The 25,705-nt window shown below is 43.4% G+C and overlaps 1 protein-coding gene across 2 annotated transcripts in view; it reads right to left on the bottom strand.

Annotated features, from left to right (window-relative positions):
- The window catches only part of cadm4 (cell adhesion molecule 4), a 136,018-nt gene that overhangs the window by 31,604 nt on the left and 78,709 nt on the right, over positions 1 to 25,705 (bottom strand). Inside the window, exon 1 of one of the 2 annotated variants that reach the window (XM_018698303.2) lies at positions 5,706 to 8,196. The exons of the other annotated variant lie outside the window; for it this stretch is intronic. Coding sequence (XP_018553819.1) covers positions 5,706 to 5,802 — 97 coding nt within the window. The 5' untranslated portion in view covers positions 5,803 to 8,196. Of the gene's footprint in view, positions 1 to 5,705; positions 8,197 to 25,705 lie in introns of those variants that run through there. 2 annotated transcript variants of the gene reach the window in all.

The following is a 25,705-nucleotide window of genomic DNA, read 5'->3' as shown; positions in this document are numbered from 1 at the left end:
ATCCCGCCAACTTCATCCAAATTTAATTCTCCCCTCGATTTTAATCTCTTTTAATGAAATACTCAAAGCCTACATATTCATCACATCAGGGGAAACAGAGAGACACAGTGGATATTGAACTGAAGACAGAAAGAAACCAAGAGGGGATAGAGACAAAGGGGACTCTAATATTCTGTGGAACAGAGAAAAAAATCTTGACAATTACCACTAATTGTAGTCATTATTGCTCCCATTCTCTGCATCAATATTGTGATTCATATCGAGGGGCATCAGGGCCTGCCACCGCCATCCCAATTATTCTTCTAATGGCTGTTATTACTCATCACCGTGGCAACCGGGCTAGGCCGCCATTGTTTTAAACAGTGTTAATTGTAATAGTGCCGCTGTGCATCCTGACAAAGTCAGTGCAGCGTCTCTGTGTGATTAGTGACCCTATCAGTGCCAAGAGAGAGAGGCCTTCAAGCGAGAGAGTGACTCCAGAAAAAGAGAGCGGTCAAAAGTTTGTTTCTGGGAGGTGGCCAGAAAAACTACTTGGCTGTCCATTTTATACACCCACTTCTCCTGACAGCTGTCACCCCCTCAAAGGAAATTAGCTGCAGTGGTGTAGTGATATAGAATGTGAAGAAAAGCAACACACACACAAAAAAATCCAAAATAAAAAAATTGTCAACTGCTGTTGCATGAGTGGGACAACTGGCATCCGCTGTTGCCTGCAGAGAGATGCCACCCAGAAACACCTGCTGGCTGCTGTGGATGATCAGTCTCGGTGAAGAGAACAGAGGCATGGGAGAAATGGTGGGGGAGTGAGGGCTCTAACCAGGAAATGATAGCAGGGAGCTAGGAAGTGATGGTTTGGGTATAATAATGCAGCTGGCGGGGGCTGGACAAAATATACGAGAGATGACGCATATTCTTCTAGTCCTGCTCATAACACAGCTGGGTGCAGCACTTTAGTTTGACTGTAGGTTTTATAGGCTGCCATTCACATCAAGGCCATGAGCCTGTGCTTCTGATCTGCAGCACAGTGCAGTGCAGAAAAGGGAATGAGAAGGAGGGGGAGGGAATCAACCTCTGTGACAGAGGTATTAATCTGGGCCCCATTAAAATCTGTGCCCATAATAAAATACTCCACAAGCGTTGAATTATATTAAGAGAGAATGCTGAGAGCAATCGATACCACGGTAGTGTACTGACAGCTATGATCAAAGGATAAATAAAACAGGAGGGGAAACAAAAACAATCACTTCTCTCTCCAACCAAGTGGGGGCAGTATTTCATAGCAGTGAATTGGTGCTTCCTATCATTTGAAATGCCTCTACCCCCGCTGTCAGGTCCTGGAAAAAAAGGGGCCTTTATTTACTACGGCAATAGAGATCCGAGAAGGGCCATCATTTCAAAATACATAAACAAATAAATAAATAATAGCCGTGCAAATTCATAAGACAAGGCTGTTCAGGGGCCCGTCCTAATAGTCCCGCAATGGGGTTGAGTTATAAGCTGAGGGAGGCAGGGGATAGAGGGACAGAGGAAAGGAATGAAGGGAGGTATGGCGAGTTAAAAGAGGGGGATTTGGGAGGCAGCCAGGTGGACTGCTGGCTCACCCTTGGTCACGGTAAATTCTAGAAACTGCCTCAGTGGTGCAGGGTTAGCGGGCTGAATTACCGCCCTCCTGCGCCTCTATCCCTCCGTTTCCCCAGACTGAAGAGAGGAGTAGAGAAAAAAGACAAGCCACATAAGAGATGAGCTGTCTCCATTTGCCCCTAAACAAGCCCCCATGTATCCTTGAAGCAGTGCTGTCACTGTCTCCCTATTCATTATCTCGCATTATCTTTCAGTTGGATGTGGGCCAAGAGCTTGTGTTTTCTTTGCATGCTGGCCACAGATTTACAAGTGAATCGATGCAGGAGACTACAATGCACAACCCCTTATGTTATTACTGCTTTAATTAAAACAATAACAGCAGCTCATAGTTTCTACTCTTCTGGGGTCATCCACTGGCAACTTCTCCATCTCTTCCCATCTGGATGTACATTTTTCCCGTTATCCCCTGAGTCTACAAGACGAGCCAGGTTCCATGGTATGTATGCAAATGAAGTTTGTGATGTTTATGTGTGTGCATGTGTTGTGTGTGTGTACCAGCACTTGCTCCAGGTTAATCACAGAGTTTTGCAGTGTACTGACTCTATGAAATAGCTGACTTTGAGGTTCTTCTCCATACCTCCCTCTGCAGACCCACAACTCTCCCTGAATCCCTCTCCCCCTTCCTCTCTTCCCAGTCTAAAATTATCACTCCATCTCTCTCAGGGAGCCAGAACTCTGCCAATCAAATTCAGTGCAAAGAAGAAGAAGAAAAAACGCTCCCTCTATAAATAATACATAATCCTTTACAAATCTCGCTCTCGTCTCTCTCATTACCTTCATTCTGTCGCTTTCTCCCGTCCTCCTTTTCTTCCCTCTCCTCCGATCAGCCTTTCTTTTAATTTATTTTTTGTTTCTTACCCCCCCCCATGCCTCCCCAGTTTCCACTTAGTCCACAACTCATAATTCTCTCCTCCCGCTGCCTTCATGTCTAATCTCATTCTCACTGTCTCCTTCTTTCTCTTTTTATTTAAACCCGCAGTCTCTCCATCCCTCTCCACCCTACCTTTTGCCTGATCTAATCCTTGATTCCTCCTCCTTTCATCAGTCCCCACTCCTTTCTTCCTGTCCCCTTCCTCCTTCTCTTCACCCTTATCTTTTATTGCATCATTCATCATGCATCTTCCTCATCAGAGCTGTCCTAAAGATCCCCTCTCCTCTCTTCTCCCAGAGGCCTCAGGAGAATTGTTACAACTCTTCCCTGTTAGCTGCTGTCTCTCTACTCCTGCCTCTCCTTCTTTTTCTTTCTTCATATAGTTTTCTCTCCCCCTTGCAATAGTTTCCTTCCAAGTCCAAATGCGCTTTCACTCCCCTTGCAATCTCTCCTTCATTCTTCCTTTTTTTGTGACTCAGTGGGAATCTGTTCCTGCCTCTCTGCTGGTTCTATCTCCACACTCTCCTTCACTAAATGTGATTTGTTCTGCAGCTCAAGTCTGCGGCATAATCACGCTGTTTTTATAGTGTGCTGGGAGAGCGGAAGAGAGGGAGCAAGGGAAAGACAGGGAAAAAAGTGAGAGGGGTGAATGGGACAAGAGGACAAAACAAATGAGTGGAGTGTGAGACTGAGTATCTCAGTTCTTCCCTCTTTCATCTTCTCCCCTACATTCTCTTCTTTTAATTGCCTGTCATATAGCTCAACCCTCTTTCCACTTTCTATCCCTCTCTTTTTCTCTTTCTCTGTCTGTCTTTCTTAATCTCTCTCTCTCTCTCTCTGGCAGGAACTTCAGACCTCCTCTCATCCGACTCTCTCTCCATCGCCCACTGCTGTACTGTGAGCTCTGCACTGCTAATCAGCAAAATCAGCATAAAATTGTCTCTTTTCACTCTTGACCTCTCATTAGCAACATTTATTTTCATTTATTTACATATTTCACATACTGTTTTTAATGCTCTGACTCTGCTCCCCAGTCACGCTGTCTCCATCCTCGTTGTCTTCCTCCTCTCACCACCTCCACCATTCTCTCCCTGCACCTCCTCCTCCTCCCCTCCTCCTCTCCACGCTCTTGCATCCCTCGTTTTGACCTTCGTATCTTTATGTCTCTCCAACCTCTCGGTATATTTCAATCACCTCGTCCCTCTCTTGCCCCATCCCCTCTTCTCCCCTCTCCCGCTGCATTGCATCTCCCTGAGCACTCTCCTCTCCTCTTGTCCACCCATCCTATTACTCTTTCTGCTCTCTTATTCACCTCTTCTTACCCTTCACAAAATGCTGTCTTCTTCCCCGTTTCCTTTCTCTTCTCTTTCCTCTCATTCTCCGACAGCCAGAGCTGGTTAGCTCTATCTACTGTGCAGCGTTTTACGGCCCGGGTCTGTCACAGCCTCAACAACCCTGCAACAATGGCCACCACACACACCCCAACAGCGGCTTAAAGGAAATTTACAGGGCTATTACGCGACGGCTACCACACTGGAGATTCACCACAGCCAAAAGTACTGGTCTTAACACCCCTTCAAAATCCACCACATGGCTGCCTTCCCTTTTGTGTGTATCTGCCGCGCACTTTGTCTGCCTGATGGATGTGTATGTGGCAGAGAGGAAATATACGGGCGTGTGCTTGCATTTAAAAGCGAGAGTGTGTGCGTGTTTGTGTGAAATGGTGTTGAATGTGTATGAGGGAGTGTATGCGCGTGCACATTCAAGGCCCGACACAAAACTGCCCTACTGGCATGAATTACATAACCATGCTGACTGCCAAGACACAAACTCATTCTTTCTCTGTATCCCTCACTCCCCTATTGTCACCCCCACCCAGCATCCCCCACAACATCCAACAAAACACAATGTCCTTCTGTTGATCTAATATGCAAAAAAAAGGATAAAAAAAAAGAAAAAAGAAAAGAAACAGTACTGAATTGAGATTTTGGCTGGCACAGAGGAGAAGGTACTGTGCGCAGTGGTACTATGCTTGTTTACCGATGAGCAGTAGGGAGAGAACATCTCCCTGTATTAAATACATAATAATAATGACAGGAGGTATTAATAGCAACTTGCAACTCTGCCAGTGATCCCGCTCCACTTCATGTACTGCTTTTTCTCGCTATCTCTGCCTCGTGTTCAATCATCTCATGACTCTTGGTTTCAAATCTCGACCTCATGCAGCTCTTTTTTAAACCTTGTCTCTTGTTTCATCTTTGTACCCCTCCCCTCCATCTCTGTCTTCCTTGCACACACACACACACAAACTGTATTATTCTCTGTCTCAGTATTTCTCTCTCTCTCTCCCTCTGCTTCCTCCCTGTCTCACATACAGTAAAACTTTCTATCTGGCCCAGTCCTTCTTTCCTTGTGCCAGTCTCTCTCTCTCTTTCTCTCAATATATATTGGTCTCTTGCACTGCACTTTCCCCTCCCATTCTCCTTCTATTCAACAACCTCTCCATTTGACTCGCCATATCTCTCCCACTCTGGGGTTCAACTTTCTTTTATTAGGTTCTTCAGAGGAAAGTTGGAAAAAAAGAGGCCTCAGCCAGTCTTATATCTGTCTTTCTTTCTCTGTTTTCATTTGTGACTGTTTCCCTTTAAGTCCTTTGGTCCAACCATCTCTTCTCTTTCTCTGCCTGCTTTCTCATTCCCCAGTCCTTTCACCTCCTGGGTATACACTCCTGTCTTCATAGTCTCTCCATTCTTAATCTTAATTACCAATTCTAACTTAATTACGAGCATTTTGAACAATTCATCTGAAGCTCTCATTTCATTATTTCCACCGTGAGCTATTCCTCCCTTGGTCATGTGCTGGGCGCTGCACTGGATCTCTCTCTGTATCAGTTTGCACCAATTAGTATCATATTCACAATTGTGTTCTCTTTTTATATAACAGAAGCATCACATTATGGCATTATAGGGGTATATCTACAGGGAGTTCAAATTAAAATAACAAAGAGCTTGTACTTACTCTAAATTGCCACATCCTGGCTATATAATGATATGAGTGTGTACATGTGCTTGTTTCCTTGACTTATGTGGTGTGTAATGACACCTGAGTTTCCCTCTAGAATCGATACTGCACGTCTCATTTAATCTGTATGTGTGTGCATGTACATGTGAGCATTGATGTGTGCATGACTTACGAGTGATGCAGAGCAGGACCAGGACCAGGCTGCGCAGGGCCAGAGAGAAGGGGGCAGGGAGGAGGCGACAGAGGACAGAGCTCTGGACAGGCCTCATTGTGTATTGAGAAGCTGTGGGTGTGTGTGAACGTGTGTGTGTGTGTGTGTGTGTGTGTGTGTGTGGATATGTGCACGTTTGATCAATGGGTCCTCTGTGACCCTGCCTGCACTGCTACAGACAAACACACACACACACACACACACGTATACACACTCTGATTTGTTCTCTGCAATGCTGCAGGCACGTGCACACGCTAACTGCCTAGCTTTACTTCAGTGCAATCAGACAGAAGTTGTTGTTTGAGGACAACACTTTAAGAAAGGGCTCTTATGTGCTGCGCTGCATCACAACACATGCAAAGAAACTGCTTTAGCAGCAAAGTGACATAGAACTGAATTGTAGCCAGGACTTGCACGCAACACACAGAAGTCTGGCTGGAGCTCAGCGTGCTAACAGAGCTAGCGATTTAGACAGTATATCACAATGCACACAGAAATGAGCTTAGAGCAACAAAAAGTTCCACTGTTGACTTTAGCACCTTGTGCTGCTTAGAAAGAAGTTACGACATGCAGTGTCTTAAATCCATACAGTGCAGAAGCTTTGCTGCTACAAAGCAGAACAGGAGCTCAGTCCCATCTAAGCAAAATGACAACAAAGCAAACACTGCAAGGCTAGCTATTTTCTACCACAGTGCTCTGAGCCTCCTAAGACCAAAGCCCAAGACCCTCAGATCAATAAACCAGAAAAGCCAATATCAAGTGTGACCAAGGCAGACAAGGCTGCAATACTATGTTCTTTACCAACAAGGTTACTCAGTAATGGCAGCTATGTAATTAACCAAATGAGGGACAACTTAATTAGCTCATCACCAACTATACACTGCAGTGTCAAACTCAGAGCTAGGCTGGTTCTGAGCACCAGGTTCCCTAACAATCAGCCACACAACTAACCACAACAACAAATAGACTGCTTGTCTCCCGAAGGTCAAACCACACTACTCAAAGGAGCAGAAAACATCAATATTACTATATTTCAGTCGGATACAGGCAGGGAAATGGGCTCACCAAGCAAGTCAAGTTTATCTCTACTGATGTTGACTGAATGCTAACTTTTGAAATAGAGCTACCTACATTGCCGTGCCCTCGAGGACAGAGAAATCTAGGGCAACAGTGTTCATTCTCCAACAGATTGTATTTTAATGAGTCTAACAAGGTTTTCAGCGCTTCTCACCCAACAAATCGGCAGGCAGAAGTCAATGTTCCTTTGAGCTATAACCGAACTGGGCAGGCCTCTGGAGAGATGGCAACCACCATCTTACTGCAACTCATCTGGAGATAGCTGAGGTTAAATAAAATCTATTGAGCTCAAGTGCTGCTCTATAAAAAAAGAGAGTGGAGGTGCTTGCTCTGTGTAGAATAACCAACTTGAAAGGGGCTGAGCAAACTGCAGTAATATGCTTCAGTTTCTGATATTACACTTTTTGTATTTTACCCCAGAGACTAGCACATTATTCTCACAAGGTATCTACCATTATTCGCTTGAATGCCAGAACTCTTTCGACACGCTATCATGTATACACTGTAGCGTAAATGGACAGTGATTTTACATGGTAATTTTAGACTCCTCAGAATAATCACAGGCTATCAGACAGTATAATCGTGCAGCATCGACCTGCCTAACTCTTCCTTTCCAACATGCTCCACTGGGTGCAGTCAGCGCCTGGATGCACTCCAGACACAAATACACACACACTGATACACACCAATCTGAGAGCTTGCTATGTTTAAGGTCCGGACAGAGTTCCCCCTGATTGTCAGGACCTAATGCATCATCAGTCTCTGAGGGTGAGTAGATCTGGTGTGTTTGTATGTGTACATAGGTATGTGTGTTTTATGTATGTGTGAGTGTGCGCCTGGGTGTTTGTTGTGCAGAGACAAAGTGTGACGAGCTGCACCGCACACCTCACTGAGCACTATCTGACGGAATAAAGTGCGGGTGTCATCCTCAGATTACTGCGCACTGCCCGCTCCCTCACTCTCTGTGCCACTGCAAACACAATGAGCTCTAACGGTGATGGCCCTGACACTTCTGGCAAACCCGAAAGTAGATCATCGCCAATCTTCCCTACGGCTCTGACTTCACCCGTCAAGCGGCTGATGCTGAGAAAATTACTCTGTGTTGGTGTGCACCAGCAGCTCGGGTCTGGCAGGTCTGGGGCCTGGCAGCAGACGGATGGAAAACAAAGTGTATTCGCTTGTTCAAACTGATCTCCTCAAATTGTGTTTAGTTTATCCGTTCTGCCCTCTTTCTCTCTCCTCTTCCTTCAATCCTCCAGTCAATCCGTAGCAGCTAGTTAGTCCCCACAAATTTGTCCTTTTGCTTCACTTCTCTCCTGTTGAGCTATGAAAATTGCTATAATCCCAATGTGGTATCACTGTTGATCACATCCATCTGTGTATCCCTTTTCTGTCTTCCACTTGTTTATATAACCCTGGCCTCCCTCCCCTTGCTTAGAATGTGTGTGTGTGTGTCAGTGTGGGATCAGTGTCTGCATATTCTGCATACTATTTTGTGAAGGTTAGAGATGCGTGTGTGTGGATGGAAGCAGCGACAATGGTTGCCTTTCAGGTCAACAAACAGTGGCGGCGTGTGTGTCTGACTGTGCTTGACTGTCCAGTGTTGACTGAAGCAGAGTGTACATTTGGCTGTCTGTTTGGCCCTTTCACTATCTACTACCCATTAATTTATCCATGCAGGCGCACACAGAGGCATCATAGAGCCTCTTTATGTTAAATGGCCGTTTTTATAGCTGCAGGGATGTGCACGGTTGTCTGCTGACAAGAACTGTGTACGTGTTTGTGTGAGGCATCTGTAATGCAAAGCGGATGTAGATACAGCAGAAATAAACGTGACTGTGACTGTGTTATGAGTTATGCTGATGTGAACCTGGCTCAGGAAAAATGTATCTGCTCCATATTTTTGTACTGATGAAACAGAAATCATTGCTAACAGCTAACCTGCCAGTATATTTCGCATCAACACATATATAATGCAGTTCCTTTGTTCATGCTCATTGCCTTATGTACTATCATTACGGCTATTGGCAATAAAACTGGCGAAACAAAGCCAATGGCGGGAGCTACCTACACGAGACTCTGCATCTATGACTTTCATTGTCCTGTAAAATGCAAAAGGCAACATTGTTTTGCTATTATAATAGCACCTCCTCTTGTTCTTAATCAACTGATCATAAAGTATCAACTCTAATCTGCCACAAGCTGTATTTACAAACATCTTTATGCATTCAATTTGAAACATGCTGTTCCCTATTATCAAGTCAAATAAAGTCAAATTTATTTATCAAGTGCTTTTAACAAAATAGGGTCATCACAAAGTGCTTTATAGAGCAACAAAGGACATAATTACAGACAAAAAGAACACATTGCAAATCATTGCACGACTGGCTTGTGCGTACATGTATTTGTGTGTCTGCAAAGTCCCTGTGTGGGCAACCCCCTGATGGGTGTATTTGTTTTTGTCGCAGTGTGCGCGGAAGGAAGGGAGGTAATGGTAAATTGTGTCCCCTATCCTCCCCATCCTCTTTTTTCTCCCCCTCTCCCTCTCTCATCCAAATCAAATTTTTAATGGGCTTCATTGGTGCCACCATGGAATAAGTGTTGCCAAAGCACTTAAGGGGCTTAAGTCAGCGGCGTGCTGAAAATATTAAGCACTCAAACAGCCTTACAAGGATCCCTGCCTGCTTAAGTATGCCGAGGAGGTCGTGCCAGCATTTAATACCAATGGTATTAAAGCGCTCCGACAAGGGAGAGGAACAGAAATATAGATATATACAGTGTGTTCCACAAACTGGGAAAAGATGAAGAGATGCAGGGCGATGGGGAGAATGGAAAGAGCTGGTGGAGGCATGAGGTGGGAGACGAGGAAGATTCAAAGGGATGGAGGGACAAAAAGAGAGAGAATAGTAGTGAGGCCGAGAAAAGAGTGCAACTACGAACAAAGGAACAAAGGTATTAAGAGCAACGAAAAGGAAAGTGAAAAAAAGTGACTGAGACAGTCAGAGAGAGGTAAAGGAGGAGAGGAGAGGAAATAATAAAAAAAAACAAGCAGTGTAGAGGAGGAGAGATGCGAGGGAATCAGGCCAAGGTGTGGGAGGTAAGGGTTGATGGGATAGCTGTGAACCAGCAGCAGAAGGCTAATGCAGAGATTCTATCGGGAGGCTTATCCAAGATTAAATTTCTCTTTGTCCTTAAGGCGCTTCTTGGGTAAGCGGAAGTGTCGAATTTATTTCTTATGTCTCCCTTGAGGTTGTGCAGGAGAGTGGGTTGGGAGCATGGATGTGTGTGTGTGTGTGTGAGCATGTGGTGTGGGATACATGTATATGCATCTGTGTAGGTGTGATTCTTGCGGGTTTATTAGCTGGCAAAGTGTGATGAAGGGCACGTGTTCCTGAAAGGTAAAGATAAATCAAATGAACATCTCCTCAAGGGTGTTTCAGCATAAGTGAACATCTCAGTATTAGTGTGGTTACATTAATGTAGGCATGTGAACTCATACATATAGATATTCATGAATATAGATTCTGTATATTCTGAATGCAATTCAAATACCATCTTCAAGTTTTCATCTTTCTTTTCTCCATAAAGTTTGTTTTATGGGGCTGCCACAAAGTCCCAGAATACCAGAAAGTTTAATCACTCACAGGAAAGTATTATCTGAACTGTCCTGATTGAGCAATCTCCTCTGGGATTCTCTCCAGTGTAAACAAAATACACTATTTGCAACTACGGTTTAAGATACTTCAAAACCAATGAGTCTGATTCCTTATATACTATCTTCAACTTTTACAAGGAGAACATCAGTAATACCAAATTATTAAAAAGTATTTTTTCTCGTAAAAACAATTATCTTTTTGACCCAAGTCTGAGTACATTTACATCAGAGTTGGCATGTTTAGCCCTCCCTGGCCCCTCTGCTCTCCTACTTCTCCTCTCGTTTTTCTGATTTCTTGTTTGTCTGGCTGACTTGGTGTTAATAGCTAGCCTAGAGCCATGCACTAGCTAATCCAACTGGGTTTGCTCTGAACTCTCTAATTAGAAAAGTCACTGCTCCTCGATCTATGGACACTATCAGTGACTGCAGTTTCTGGAGGCACGGCTCTGGCTACTTCCTGCTCACCTCACGCTCCTAGGCAGAGGGATCAATGTGGCTCAATCATTTGGGTAGATTTCAAGTGACACCACCTGTCTTTCTTCACACAACTTAGGATTACAAAGTTTTGATTTTCTTTATTTTTCACAGTCTGTTGATCGTGGAGCCTGGCAAATAAATAAAAGTCAATATGGCTCACATCATGACAGTCTAACAAGAATACAAAGCAGATATTAGGATGTGAATCTCTGGCTGTCTGAAATTACACAGTTTGGATGGGGATGCACATGCAGGGAGCATGTCTTTCCATTTACTCTTACTTTGCCTCACCTTCCTTTGTGCATCTACAGTAAACCTGGAGATTAAACTCACTTTCTGGCAGACAACAGACTTGGCATCCTCAATGAGTAAGGGAAGGACATAGAGGCACTGTGGTAACCATTGTAGACATCCTATTATTAGTCTCATCCCATTATGCATTTACCATGCATCAACTGTCCATTAAAGGGGACAATTTTAGTTTATTCTGTTCGAGCCTGGCAAAGTGAGCATGCATTTTAGAACAAAACACTCTCAAGTGACAGACTGCAAGAACTGAAGATGGCGAACGCTATTGATGGCTGGTGCTTGTGCAGCTAAAGATGCCAGCTGAAGCTTAGAGTAGAAATGCTCTCCTTTTGTTTAGTTCACCTTGTTGAATTCACTTAATCACATAGAGAAGTTATTTGACAAACACAGAACTCAGAACCCTGCATGCATACACTCATCCTGAAGACCACCAGAAATGTTCCTGTCTTGGGGCCATACATGAATGTGAGCCAGATTTGCAATTTATCTCCACAACAAAATTCTGTGAAATCTCGCACTTAAGTGCCAATGCAGACTAAAGCTAGAAAATGCTCAGGTCAGAAAATATTAAAAAGAGATTCTTACAAATCTCGCACACTAAGGGTTGCCTGGAAATTAAACAAACTGGCAGAAGTGAGCTTCTTTCTATCCAAGCACAAGATGATCACATTTATATTCTTAGATTCTATTCTCACACCACAGTGAGGACTGACATCCTTAAATATAATTTCTAATGTCACCTCAACTACAGTACAAAGAATGAGAGGTTTGACTGTGCAACCCTATAATTGTGCATTCAAATAGAACTAGTTTTGGAACAGACTAATGCATGGATTATATATATTTTATCAATATAAGAAGGAAACATTTAGAAACTGAACATATTCAAAGTGTCATTCCATTTTTTTTGTTTTGTTTATATCCACTCCCCTGGGTATGATTAATATATATATATTTTACAGTGAATTTTAGGCTAACATTTGGTTAATGTATCAAAAAGACTGTTGTGTTGGTTAAACACTGAAAAAGTCCATGGCAATTTGAAGCATGGAATGGAATGTACTTCCTAACCTTGAACCATCAACTCAACAAACTAACAGGACTAAGAAGTGAAAAGTGAGCACAGCAGTTGTACAAGTTGTGTGGGAAAAGGGCTCCAGAAGAGGTAACAGTCCTTGTTAGTGTGAACAACATCTGTAACACTAGCAGTCCAGAAGGATACAGCAGGATTCAAGGTAGCTACAGGTTTTCCCATTTGCTCACACAAAGAGATCTGCAGGATACAGGGTGGTAGAGTATATGGGCCAGCGAGGCTGGAAGCCTGTCATGTTTAACACAGACATGACACTTAAATGTGCCCCTGGCCCTTGCTGGTTTGATACATGCATTAACAGAACACATAGTCATCTCAGAAAACGCACACTGTTTAAGTATGAGAGGGCATTACAGGCTTATTTTATGCATAACCATGCAAAGCCCCCCAACTGGGATGCAACAAAGCAGTGAGCTCAGTCATCCCTTATTCAGTAAGATAAATGCAAACAGTGTTACCTGCCAAGTTGAGAACGTACTGTTGGAGCTCCCTAACGAGTGTTTCTGTGTGCGCACTGAGCCACATGCTACGCAGCTACCTGCTGGGAGTAACACTCATTATCCATGTGGCATCATACCTCCCAGTGACAGGCTACGACTCGTGCTCACTGTTTTCCCTGCTGCAGTGCATGTGTCAGTCTCTTTTCTTTTTGTTCCCTGTGCATGTGCTAACATTTGCATGTAGCGTGTGTGGGATTCTCCTTTGTTCCCTGATGTGTATGCGTCTGACAAATATGGTGTCAACGTGCCTATATGTGCATGCACAATGCACTATCTTGCTCTGTACTTTCCGGGTATGAGCGAACGATTGTGTTATTGATGTGTATATCAACCTGTCAAGGCTACGGCTTATGATGTTTCATTTTTGTTCAGTCAGCGGGAGGATGGTTTGTGTATGTGTGTGTGTGTGTGTGTGTGTGTGTGTGTGTGTATGTAGCTGGAAGCAGTGTCTGGACCAGGTTAGCTGTGCTCTGTCGTGGCATACTGAGGGTGATTAAAATTGAGCGGCTATGTGCCACCTCGCCGGGGGGTACACCGCCAACTGCCTTGCCCCCATTCCGCCAATTCACAAACGCCTAACAAAGGGATAATTTCTTCCTCGCATGATATAATCTTTCCTTTCACCCATTCTCTCAATGGAACCCTTTATGGCTTTTTATCACATCTCTCATTCCCTCCCTCCCTTCCTCCCTCCCTCCATCTCTTTCTGTCTTTCTCACTCTGTCTGTTGCTTTCCTGACCCCTCCCTTCTCTCCCTCCGCCTCTGTTGCTTTTTCCACTCCTTTTCTTGCTCTATTCTTCCCTCACTCTGACCTTACGGAGGGTCTCTGCACTAAGGTCACTCCTGTTACCCTTTCTCTCTCTCCCTCTCTCTGGAGGAAAATCACACACTCATCAGTTTGCCGGCTCTGTTCCTGACGAGCGGGCTCGCAAGGAGAATATTAACGAAGCTCCTCAGCCAATTAACACCTAAAGCACATAACAACCTTTTATGCCAGCAGACACACTCGCATGCATGTGCACACACACTCATGTACAGATGCACGCACATATATATGTGCTGCACATGCGCAGACGCATTACTGCACACAAACACGTGCAGGAAAATACACACATCAGTGCCAAACACAATTCAGCCTAAACACACCTACTCATACTAGCAAAGAGGCTCACGTAAACACAAACACACAAACAGGCCTCAAAGCAAAGATATGCCACCACACGCATATGCATATACTTGCATATGCACACACACTCAGATAGATTGTGCTGATGATTGTGGGTGTGTGTGTGTGGGGGGCTTTTATAGGAGCAAGGGGAAGTAATATCGAGAGAAAGGGGATGTAAACAAAGTGATGAGCAATGGTGAGGCAGAGAGGGGGAAGGAGGGAGAGGAGAGGAGAGAGGGCGGGAAGGGAAAGATTGTGAGAGCAAGGTGAAAGACAGATTTATGGAGTGTGAAGAAAGGCATAAAGAAAAGGGGGAAATCAGTGATAGAAGGTTAACGTGGCTTGGCTGCTCCTGACATGGCTCATGCTAATTTGAAGGGTTTAATAGTGGGTGGGTGTGCAGACACGCGCGCACACACACACACACACACACACACACACACACACACACACACACACACACTGGACACTGATATACATATACTTGTCTTTGCCAGGACAACACAATGCATAAAACATGGTGGTAGAAAGGGCATTAGCACTGAACCTTGAGACACACACGCGCACACACACACATGCACACACACTTCTGGACACTTGTGGGGCACTATCCTCATATGCATAAAACATGGCAAGAGAGCAGGAGCAGGGGGCGTGAGGGAGATAGGGAGAACAAGTGCGAACGGACAAAAAGCGTATGGTAATGACCCGGATAACGAAAGGCGGCCGCAAGGGGTGGAGAGTCAGGGAGAGAGTGAGGGAGTGAGAAAAGGGGTGAGTGTGAATGTGATAAACTAACGGTGAGGAGGGAGAGAGAGGGAAACTTTCCTCACGGCCTGCTGCCTTTGGATTGAACAGCGTGCAAATGAAAAATGGAGATGAAATAATTAGACAGGCTGACTAGAAGCGCTCATCTAAATATGTAAATGCACTTAATTTTACTTTGATTTGCTCCACTGCTTCCCTATCACTCTCCCACTTCTATCTCTCCCACTTTCTTCGTTCCATTCTCTTCCTCTCATCTGTTCCCATTCCGCTCTCTCTTCATGTTTTTCATCTCTCTTTCTCCCCCACTCTCTCTGTCTTTTCTGTCACGTGCTTCCTCTCCCTCTTTGTCCTTCTTTCTACTCTGTTTTTTCTCCCTGCATATTAAAGCTACAGTATGTTAATGCACTGTAGGTGCGTCGGCTCAATTATTCACTCTTTTATGGACTTGGAGCAGTGTGTATGTCAGAGAAAGAGAGAGTGTGTTTAATTAGTATTCACGCTTGTCTGACTCTGTGATGGGGTGTGCATGTCTGTGCGTGGTTTTATACACAGCAGCAACGCAGGCATGTGTACAGGTTTGTGGTAAGGTTTAAGTAAATTAAATCCATCTTAATACAATACTCATAGGCCATATATATAACGTTACAGTCTGTAAAAGCATTTACACAATCAATACCTCCTGTCCGTACTGGTCGTGTTAAGCTCAGCTGAACCTAATGTGAGGTTTAATCAGTCTGAGTTAGCCAAATGAAGTGGGGATTTGCCAGAGTCCAGAATTGCCTCAGTTTGTTTCCTGGTTCCTTGCTGAGCCACAGCAGTGGGATACATCCAGACATGTAGGTTTGTTGCCAAACAAAATCAACAATAAATCTACTGTATGGAACTACATGGATGGAGATAACTTGATTTTGCTAACTCAGATTGCTTCCACCTCATAGGATTTGCAGCCCTGTTGACTCACCCCAGACTCCCCACATACCCCCTGTACACACAAGCCAACTACAGGAACTCCAGTTCTATTCTGTCATAATATATTTTTGCTCAAGAACATTTGTGGATAATCGGGCCCATTTGCATCTTTCCATTGACTCTGTATACAGACACGTTGCCTGTAAAATTCACCTCAAAAGCTGTCTGAACACACTTTTTACAGTGGAGCAGGGTATCACTTCATAACCACAATGAAGAGGAGGAATGAACTATTTTAATGTTCATACAGTATGGGAAGAAAGTATCATATTAAGTCAGACTTGGAAAAACGTCCAGTCCTCTCCTACATTTGCCAGTGTGTCTGTGTATGTGTATTATTGGAGATAACCAGTAGTGATTCATATAAAACAGTTGGTTCCCAAATCCAACAGTAAGAAGATAATACACAATGCATTTTTTTTCTTGTTTGAAACTTTCTTGAAGCCACTCATGTAGTTCACATCTCTACTGTCTTTTTAAAGTCCAGTAATCATTGTAACAGTTTACAAATCCTGTTATAATTAAATACATTGTGCATAAATTCTACATGACTGGTTTCTGCACCTTGTAAACAAAACTGGCTGCAAAGCACTGTGAAATTAAAATCTCCCTTCCTCTCTTATTTTCCAGGAATTTTAATAATTGCTTTTTAGTGTATGTTGACTGAACATATTATTAAATTAGATTGTGCATTTTCATTGTCACTTGTATTTGCAGGAGTTTCTCTTGAAACAGAGATCTCAGTTTTAATGAGACTACCTGGAAGTGTTTATGTGCAGTGTAGTACGTGCATGCCTTTGTGTATGTGTGTGTGTGTGTCTATGGATTTTAGATTGTAAGAGTCACCATAGAAAAAGGCAGCTGTCCTTCTTAATGACAATCTGTCAGAGCTCTTCTCTAACTGCTCCTCCTCTTTCAACAGTCTGTCTTCTCTTCCTCCAACCCCTGTTCTCCTCACTTTAGTCCGACTTGTACCAAACATCCCTCACTGGGACGCTCTCTTCTTGTTCCTACAAGGTGACTCTGACAGCAGCCCTCCTGATTTTACATCTTTGAGTTTCCTTTCTTCCTCTCTCCCTTTCTCTCTGCCCACTGTTGTGGCTTTTTTCTATTTAATTTCTATTTTCTGTGTCTGTCAGGAAAATAATTATTACAGTATTATTGGCTAATTACCTCAATAAAGTCAAAGGACAACAATTTTGTTGTTGGTGGTGTGTGTGTATACTATAAATATTATTTTCTATTGCATTATCACTCTATACAGTACTTTGAATTACTTTTGTATGGGAGTGTGCTGCTGCCTCACAGTTAAACGATCATATCAGACAAGTGATGATCAATGCAGACAAATGACTCTCTCTCTAATTGTGACACACGATGAGGCTACTAATTGTGTTTTAAGAGGCAGTGGTTGATAAACAGATTAAAGTAATGATTACTGATAGATAAAGCAAGCTTGGATCAGAACAAGTTTATCACTTTTCTGCAGGGTATAACTCCTCTGTCTTTTTCATGATTTGTCTTTGTAACACTGGTGCCTCAAGTCCAGAAACGTGAAGTGTGTTACGGGTTTTGATTTGATTTCTTTGTTGTTCTTGATGTTTTTGAGACTTTGTTATTTTTCTATTTTCGTGGGTTTTTTTCTTTGAAAAAATAATAGTGACATTCTTTCTCCTCAAAGTTTGTTTCTGACATCAGATAGCTAAAGGTATCAAACGCTGCATATTTTTTCCTCTGTTCCGCCCTCGCTCACACTCCACACACTGCCCACATGCATCAGTGCTGCGCTAAATAGCTGCTTTGCATGTTCAGGGTACCTAACGCTGCCTCCACACGAGTGACCTGACACAACACTGTTTTTATTCATGTGCCCTTTCCTCCTCTTCTTCTCTCCTCTCTTCTTCACATCCTCCAGCTCTAACTACCCTCAGGCTCTGTTTATTCATTTATAATGTGCCACCACTGTTTTTACATCTGTTATAAACATGCCATGCTCTCTAGCACTGGATTGAGCAGTGATCATATGGCTGCACAAACACGCCTACATGTCAGTCACTATGTAGGAAAATTAAGTTGACATATCTGCAATATATTAATCATATTAATCTTTTTTTTTTTTTATCATATTAATAAGCATAGAGGGCCCAAGTCCTCAACAAAGGCTCTTTTCTCCAATCTGCTAATTATTTTTCAACTAGACTAATGATTGATTATTATGAGTTTTAGAAAAAAGAAAGAAAAGAAAGAAAAAAAAAAGAAAAGAAAATTCACGCACAGCCATCAAATTTTACTTTACCCTACCTTTTATTAAGGCTGTCAGTCACACACAGCACTGGATCAGAGCCAGGGCCAAAATGAGCAAAAGCTGGTTCAGCTTGCATCCCTCTTGAGCCAAGTGAAAGAAAAAAAATGTATCAATTCATCAAGAGATCAAGAGATTTTCTTTCCCTCGTTTATTGAGCACTGGGCTACTGGGCGCTGTTTGCCGTTAACAAGCAAATACTTGTTCAAACCACTTTAACGAGCAGACAGCACACCGTTCCTCTCAGAACACAGTGTGCAAGTGAATGCAACACACAAACATGCGTGCGCACACACCCACACACACATGCACATTCCTCTATTTACTCCTGGACGACTCAAAGTGGACGGAGAGTCTGCCAAGCCACAGCAGAGGGATCCATCAAATGAGCTGAAGTGGCTCGCAGCAATTAGCCAGCCTTAATGTTATATACCTCCTGCCTCTTTTAAAAATTCCAGATTTCACATTTCATTCAGCTTGATCAACAGCACGCTTGGTTAACCAGCTTGAGGGAACTTGGGGGATTTGAGACCATTTAGAGGCTAACCACAAGAAGAAGAATTAGACCCCAACTTGCATGACTAACACTTGTAACACTGCCGCTATCAGGCAGTGTTTTATCTGTGAGGCCCCAGTACACCTGTTGATAATTCTAATGAAGAGAATAACACCCCCAGCAGGGGACTAAATTAAGCTGCAGCAGTCACAAACAGGCCTAATAAGGCACTATGTGGGGCCTGCACAAGAATACATATGTTCTAAGTCGTGTGTGTGTGTGTGTGAGAGAGAGAGACAGATATAGATAGATGCAGGGTTTCCAGTTTTATTACATGACCAGAAGAAAGCCCTTATAACCAAGGGCATGTTTGCACAAGTATTCCATATGTATTCATCTACCAGTACACACTATGGCACCCACCCACACACACACACACACAAACATGGACATGCGGACATAGACACACACTGTTTTGTGATTTCTGTGGCTCTGACAGTGGACCTTCTATAATTTCCTTTTAGTCTTAAATGAGAGCTTCATCCCATGGTTTGGTAATGATAGTTATTACATTTCTCTGCCTGCAGGAGGCTATCACACTGACACACACTCAGACACACTCTCTTACATGCCATTTAATTGATACATGTGCAATTGTGCAGTTCAATCTTGGAGTTATTTTGGAAGGAACTGATGGAGTAAAGCATGCAAATGCGCTCATGTATGCACAACACACAAAAATACACACACATACAACCCCCCACACACAGCATTATGCACACACACACATACAGACATAGTTACACACAATCATCCATTGCAGCTGGTCCTTTCTCCACACCCAGCTCCTCATACTAACATCCATCGCCTAGCAACCACCTATCAGGGAACACGCTCACCTCCGGACCTGAGTCGCCTGCCCCTTAAAGGCAGCCAATCAGGTGAGCTGCTCCCCTGGGACAAACTACAGTGATCACAAGGAGAGGTGGGGAGGGGAAGTGAGGAGGGTTAGTCAATAAGGCTTTCAGTGGCACCAGCCCAAACCTCCCTCTCTTTTTCTCTGTCAAGCTTTTTTACTGTTAACTGTTTTTATGTTCTTTTGACACAGTTATTGATGTCAAAGCACTCGAACCTTATTCTCATCAGTTCTGCTCCTCTGTCTCGCCCTCTCGCTGAGTGTGGGAGGCACTCTGTGACTTTAAAACCCAAACCTATTTTGTAAATATACTGCAGATACATATAGCAACTGTGGAGTGTGTTTTCCATCAGTATGCTCAGACACAGATCTGGATTAGAGAAAGATTTTGGTAGCACTTACTCTTACATTTCACCAAATATTTTGCATTGCACTCTGACAGGAATTAGATTTTCTTTTCTTTCTTTTTTGCAGTTGTTTTCCAGACTTTACCTTGTCAAATTTAACTTGACGTTCACTACCGTCCTGGCTAACAAAGATGCCTCATATAACGAGATGTGGCTGTGACGATATTTTAGATTGTGACAGTGTTTGTAATGCAACATGTTTTGAGAGGGATTATGTCCCGCCAGAGAATTTCATTCCTTCTCGTAGCTGTCAGGTGATTGACAGTAAGAGGAGCACAGTGTAACGCAGTGATATGAAAGCACTCAACCTGGGGACTCTCTGCCACAATGAGATAATGATAAAACAGAAACTCTAACAAGACCAAATCAAGGCGTCATTTTTTACTGTGATGGATTTTCTGTCTTAGACAATTTTCAAGTCTGTGCAAGTTGTTTTTCAAGCAGAATTGAAATGGCAGGAAAAATGGCTTCTTCTGATGGCAGGGGAAAAAAAACTAACTCTTTTGTCTCCAGTTCTGTTAAGGCACCACTGGGAAAAATATAAAGAACAGAGACAAAAACTTTAAACAAATAACAATATTATCCAGCAACAATAAAACTAAGATGATCCTGCTGCTTCTTCATGTGACACTGACTTTAGAACCCCTAATCTCACAAGAACTCACTTGATCCAATGAAGCCCCAATCAAAACAACAATGGAAGCAAAGGATCAGACTCAGCGTGCTCAGCCTCACCTCACACTACAACAAAGTCTGCTCTCACTGTCAGACCTGCTGTTGGACAGAGTCTGTGATCCCTGTGCAGAGCAGGATTTGGTCAGGATCTTAAAAAATGTTGGGTTATGATTATCAGACCTACTTGGCATTATTGGGGTAGCTCAGATCAATCTGCAAGCTCATAGGGCTAGCAGAAATTGAATCTTAAAACACCTCACTCCACCAGATATATTTAGGCTGACCACTGGTCCTGATCAAGCCTTTGATCCAATTTTCCGGATGGGCAAATCAGCTGTAAATCAGGCTGATAATCCCCTGGCATACCACACCAGCTTTATTCTGTCTCTGTCTTTTCTGCCTCTCTCTCTCTCTCTCATTCCACTCTACACCTCTTTTCCTCCTCTGCTCTTGTGTCATTCAATAAAGAGTTATTTTGGGTATCCAGGGTTTTGAACATAAAAGTACCATTCATTTTGCATTTCTGCATAGACAGTGGTAGGTGACTGACAGTTGGAGCTTCTCCAAAGATTAGATGGGCATTAAACTACCCTAGATGAATCATCAGTGCAAAACATGAGTATCTGCATAATAAAATATCAAGTTATTTGAACAAAAAAGGGAAGAAACTGGTACACATATATAACTAGAATTACCTTCTTGCAGTTGTTTACCTCCGCCAACTAGTCACGTTGCTGGAAATATGATCACAATCCTCCCCTCTGTCCCTGAGTTATTGTGTTGAATAATGGCCAGGAAAAGAGTTTTTGCAGAACACATGATGTCACAGTGTCAAGTTGACCTTTGACCTTTTGAATATAAAATGTCATTCACTTCATTGTTTTATCAGATTAGACATTTGAGTGACATTTTGTCACAATCAGCGTATGAATTTTTGAGTTATGCCCAAAAAAGTGATCTCTGAGGTCACAGTGACCGTGACCTTTGACCTTTAACCACCAAAATCTAATTAAGTGGATGTCAAATCTGCCAAATCTGAAGAAACACCCTCCAAGCATACCTGAGATTCATGTTCATGAAAATGGGATGAACTGATGAACAGTCAACTCAAAAACATAAATGTTATTAGAAAAATATAAATTTTATTAAAAATTTGTGGATGCATAAATACATACACAGTTTAAGTAAACTATGGCTCTCAGGTTGCATGTCAGTATAAAATATCTGATTGGCAAGCTAAAGAATGAAGTGCAAGTGGAAGGTAAGTACACTTTACAGCAACCTAACATTATACTCAACAGCTTTTATCTGATCAGTTTTGGATTGTTAGTCATTTCGAATGAATTCAGCAACTATGGCACATGTTTTGTTCTCAGTGACAAAGAGCTCTGAATTTACTACAGCTCTTACAACCACGACTGCCTTTTTCTCTATTGTGTGGCAGTTGAAGTGCATGGGTATTCAGAGCTGTCTAATGGAGAAAAAAAAAACATGATTTGCCACCTTTAATTTACAGAGGAAACACCAGTGAAAATGTCTTGAAGAACACTGACAATATTATTGAGAGAAAACTTTCAAATGCGAATTTACAGTAGTAAAAATATTTCTGGAACTGACAGCTCCTCTCACTTTGGGGGTCTGGAGCTCCATTCCCACTGTGGCCCCTCATGCTCATAAAAATGTATGTGCGCAAGGGGGAGGAACTCTGGCTACAAGCGTCTGTCAAACAGTATGTTATTATGTTACCATGTCATCATTTCAGGCAGCAGGAAACCCTGAAAACCTCCTGCTTTTGTCTCCGGCTCTGCCTCCTCTACCCTGCCCTCCTCTATCAGTGTGTCTCCATCTGTCTGTCCCTGTGCCTCAGCTGCGATCCTTCCATCATTTCTATCTCTCCCTGGTGTACTGTGCTTTTTCGCCTCATTGCTTCACCAGCCTCCCCCCTTTCCTCTCTGCTCCCCCCACCCCCAAGTGTTGTTCCCGGTCAATACGCTACATCCCATTCCTGCACCCCCCCCACCCCCACCCCCCCACCTCCATCATGCTACCTCTCCTTGACTCTATCCGTTTTCTCCTACTGCCACTCCCTCCCTCGCTCCCCCATCCTTCCTCATGTCATCATGCATCATGCCATTTCTTATCTGTTTGTCACATTCTGCTTCTTGCTAGGTATTCATAATCCGTTACACTATCTCTCTCACTGTCTTCCTTTGTGTCCTGTGTTTCATCTCCTCTACATGATGCAATTATCTAGCTTTCATCTCCGTCCCTGTCTTTTTCTTCATCTCACGTGTGGTGATGCTTCAGTGTGTATTTGGTCCTGTATGTGCTAGTGTCCACATCTAATGTGTCTATACACCGATTATTGCGGGTTCATTATTCCCACATTTATTTTCGAAAGAAAAATATTCTTTCCATATTTAAAAAAGAAAAAAACAAGGGAAAATAATAAGAATGCAAAACTCCTACTCTGGATTATAAAGACAACATTTGCTGCAATAAAATTTTTGATTTTCTTATTATGCTATTGTTTATTACTTCCAGGAGCTCTTAGGGGGCGGTTCTGCAGCACAATCATAATCTTCAGCATTTTCTCCTCATTTTCCCCTCTCCATCTATTAGCAGACATAAATTCTGAGTTGTCTTTGCCACAGGAGGACCTTGGTTTGCTGTAAACTGTGGTTAACAGTTTTCCTCTGGCAGCAGGAAACAGAGCAACTTTCTGGTGCGTGGGAGCATAAAATTCAAGTGAAAATCAGTTTGAACAGATCTGGTGGGTTCCTTTCAATAAAACAGTCTCTTTTTTGGGGGGCAGGGATGAAAATCATTGAACACTGAAACTGATGAGCCTCATATGTTCCTGTGTGTGTGTGTGTGTGTGTGTGTGTGTTCCCAGAATCTGATTGGTATGGTCCTTGTGTCCAGCAGTTATTGCGGTGAACACTGGAGCAGAGTTCAAAGAGAGGACAGGAGAGAGGGGAGGAGCTAAATATGTTGTACTCATGCAACACACACACACACACACACACACATACACACACAAGAACAGAGGAATGGCAATTCAAAGTGATGGCTCCTGTATAACATTGGAGCATGGGGATACACACACACACACACACACACAAATTATTGCCACACACAGATAAAAAGTGAAGTAGAAGCTGATGGTACCCCACAGTATATTCGAGCATGGGGACAAACACTCATGAGCAGGCAGAGAGCAGACAAATGCAAATTAAAATAGCAAATATCCCTATGTGGAGTCATAGCATGGTCACACCCTCTCACACACACATACACAAAAACACAAGCTTACTGCATTCAAGGGAGCACTTTGATAATGTCACAGCCCTCAGGCCAAAACTGTCCCTAAAGGATCAACCCCCGCTGCTTCGAGTCAGCATCTTAAAATCTGTGTGTGTGCATGCCAATGCCACTGTGTGTGTGTGTGTGTGTGCGCGCGCAAGCATGTGTGCTCCTTTAAGGCCCGTGGTGATGAAAGCTGCCTGCAGCGACAAGACAAGCCTTACCATGACACCAAACGCACCCTGGAGGGCTGTAGACATCCTGCTGCTCGTGGAGGAATGAAAGAGGGATGGAGGGACAGATGACAAGGAGGAAAAAGAGCAGAAAGAGTACGTGAATGGGAGGTGGAGGCCGACGAGAGAGACTTACAAATGGAGGGAGTGATGCGCTGAGAGGGGGAGACTGAGAGGGGAGGTAATTTGTGATGACAGAATGAGAGAGGGAAAACAAAGAGGCAGCAAGAGACTGAGCGAGGGAGGAAGCAGGAGAGATATGCAACGTGATAGACAAAATCACAGAAACAAGAAAAGATGAAAGGCATCAGAAAGAGATGGAGGGAGTCTTCATGAGAGAGGAGGAAAAGGTAGAAAGAGTATTTATCTAAGCCCTGAGGGGAGGAGAGAAATATAGAGCGAGTGGGAGACAGAGTATACAAGATAGAAAGCAAAAAGAGGAGCAAGGGATGAACATGAGCAATGAAAAGCTGAAGAGGAGCTGCCTTTTGAAAGCTATTTGGTCCTGAGCCCCCCATTAATTCAGCCCGCATTTAGCTCTCTCTGTGAAGTGCTTTGGTAACAATGGATTCATCAAGAAGCCTGCATGATTTGAATTTATCTCCAGGAAGAGAGACGCGGATAGAAAAAGGTTCGGGGGGGTAGTCTGAGTGGTGGCAAAAGATACAGTTGTGGGGGGAAGGAGGGGGAGGGATGGGCCGAGTGTGTAGCACTCCTTCATTGTGTTGAGGGCCATTCAGTGTGAATAGATGCTCATGGGAAGGGTGGGGTGTCAACTTTTATTGTCACATAGATGAGTTATTGTTTATTCACCAGGACAGACACAAAGGGAGGCAGGGAGGATAAGGGTGCTTTTGTGCGTGGACGTGCACAAGTGTGTGACTTTGCAAGTATGTCAGAGATGTAAGGATATGTGTGTGTGTGTGTGTGTGTGTGTGTGTGTGTGTGTGTGTGTGTGTGTGTGTGTTGAGAGCGAGTCAAACAAGTGGAAGGAAAATTCAGCGTGATTACGAGAGATGGAAAATCTAAATAATTACATGCAATTTATTCCCTTGAAAAATCAGGTTTAAAAGTCATCTCAGGTCTCTCCATGTTCACGTGCAGAGTAGGCTACCATGCTGCATTTTCCGGAGGCCGCACATTTTTGACATACTCCATTCCCCGCATAATTGACTGTCCACGCCTCCTCTCTCTTTCCCTCCTCTGCATCCTTTCCATTATTCCCAGAGCAGCCCCCACCACCATCGCTGCCAATTCCCCCGTTCATCTCCCACTACTGGGATTATTTACCACTTACAGTACGCTGCTACATCATCTGTCACTTCTGTCACCTGCTCATCTCTCTTTCCCTCCCTCCAATCAAATACTGAGATCATTGTGCACTGTGAAATAACAGCAGACAAAAGCATTCCCTCTTTTTTTCATCTTTTCCCTCCTCTATTGTGTCCCTTTTCCCTAACTTTTCCCATACTTATCTGTTAAATTTGAAACCTAATGCGGGACAGTGGAGACCATAATCACCTCTCTTCTCCCCACTCCTGCTGACCCCCACAGGCCGAGATAACAGCACTCAGCTAATACAGTGACCAATAAACAACACAGTAAACAC

The sequence above is a fragment of the Lates calcarifer genome, linkage group LG15 (genome assembly GCF_001640805.2).
Source record: "Lates calcarifer isolate ASB-BC8 linkage group LG15, TLL_Latcal_v3, whole genome shotgun sequence".
NCBI lineage: Eukaryota > Metazoa > Chordata > Actinopteri > Centropomidae > Lates > Lates calcarifer.
Note: the sequence above shows the minus strand (reverse complement) of the source record. Positions and strands in the feature narration are given on the sequence as shown.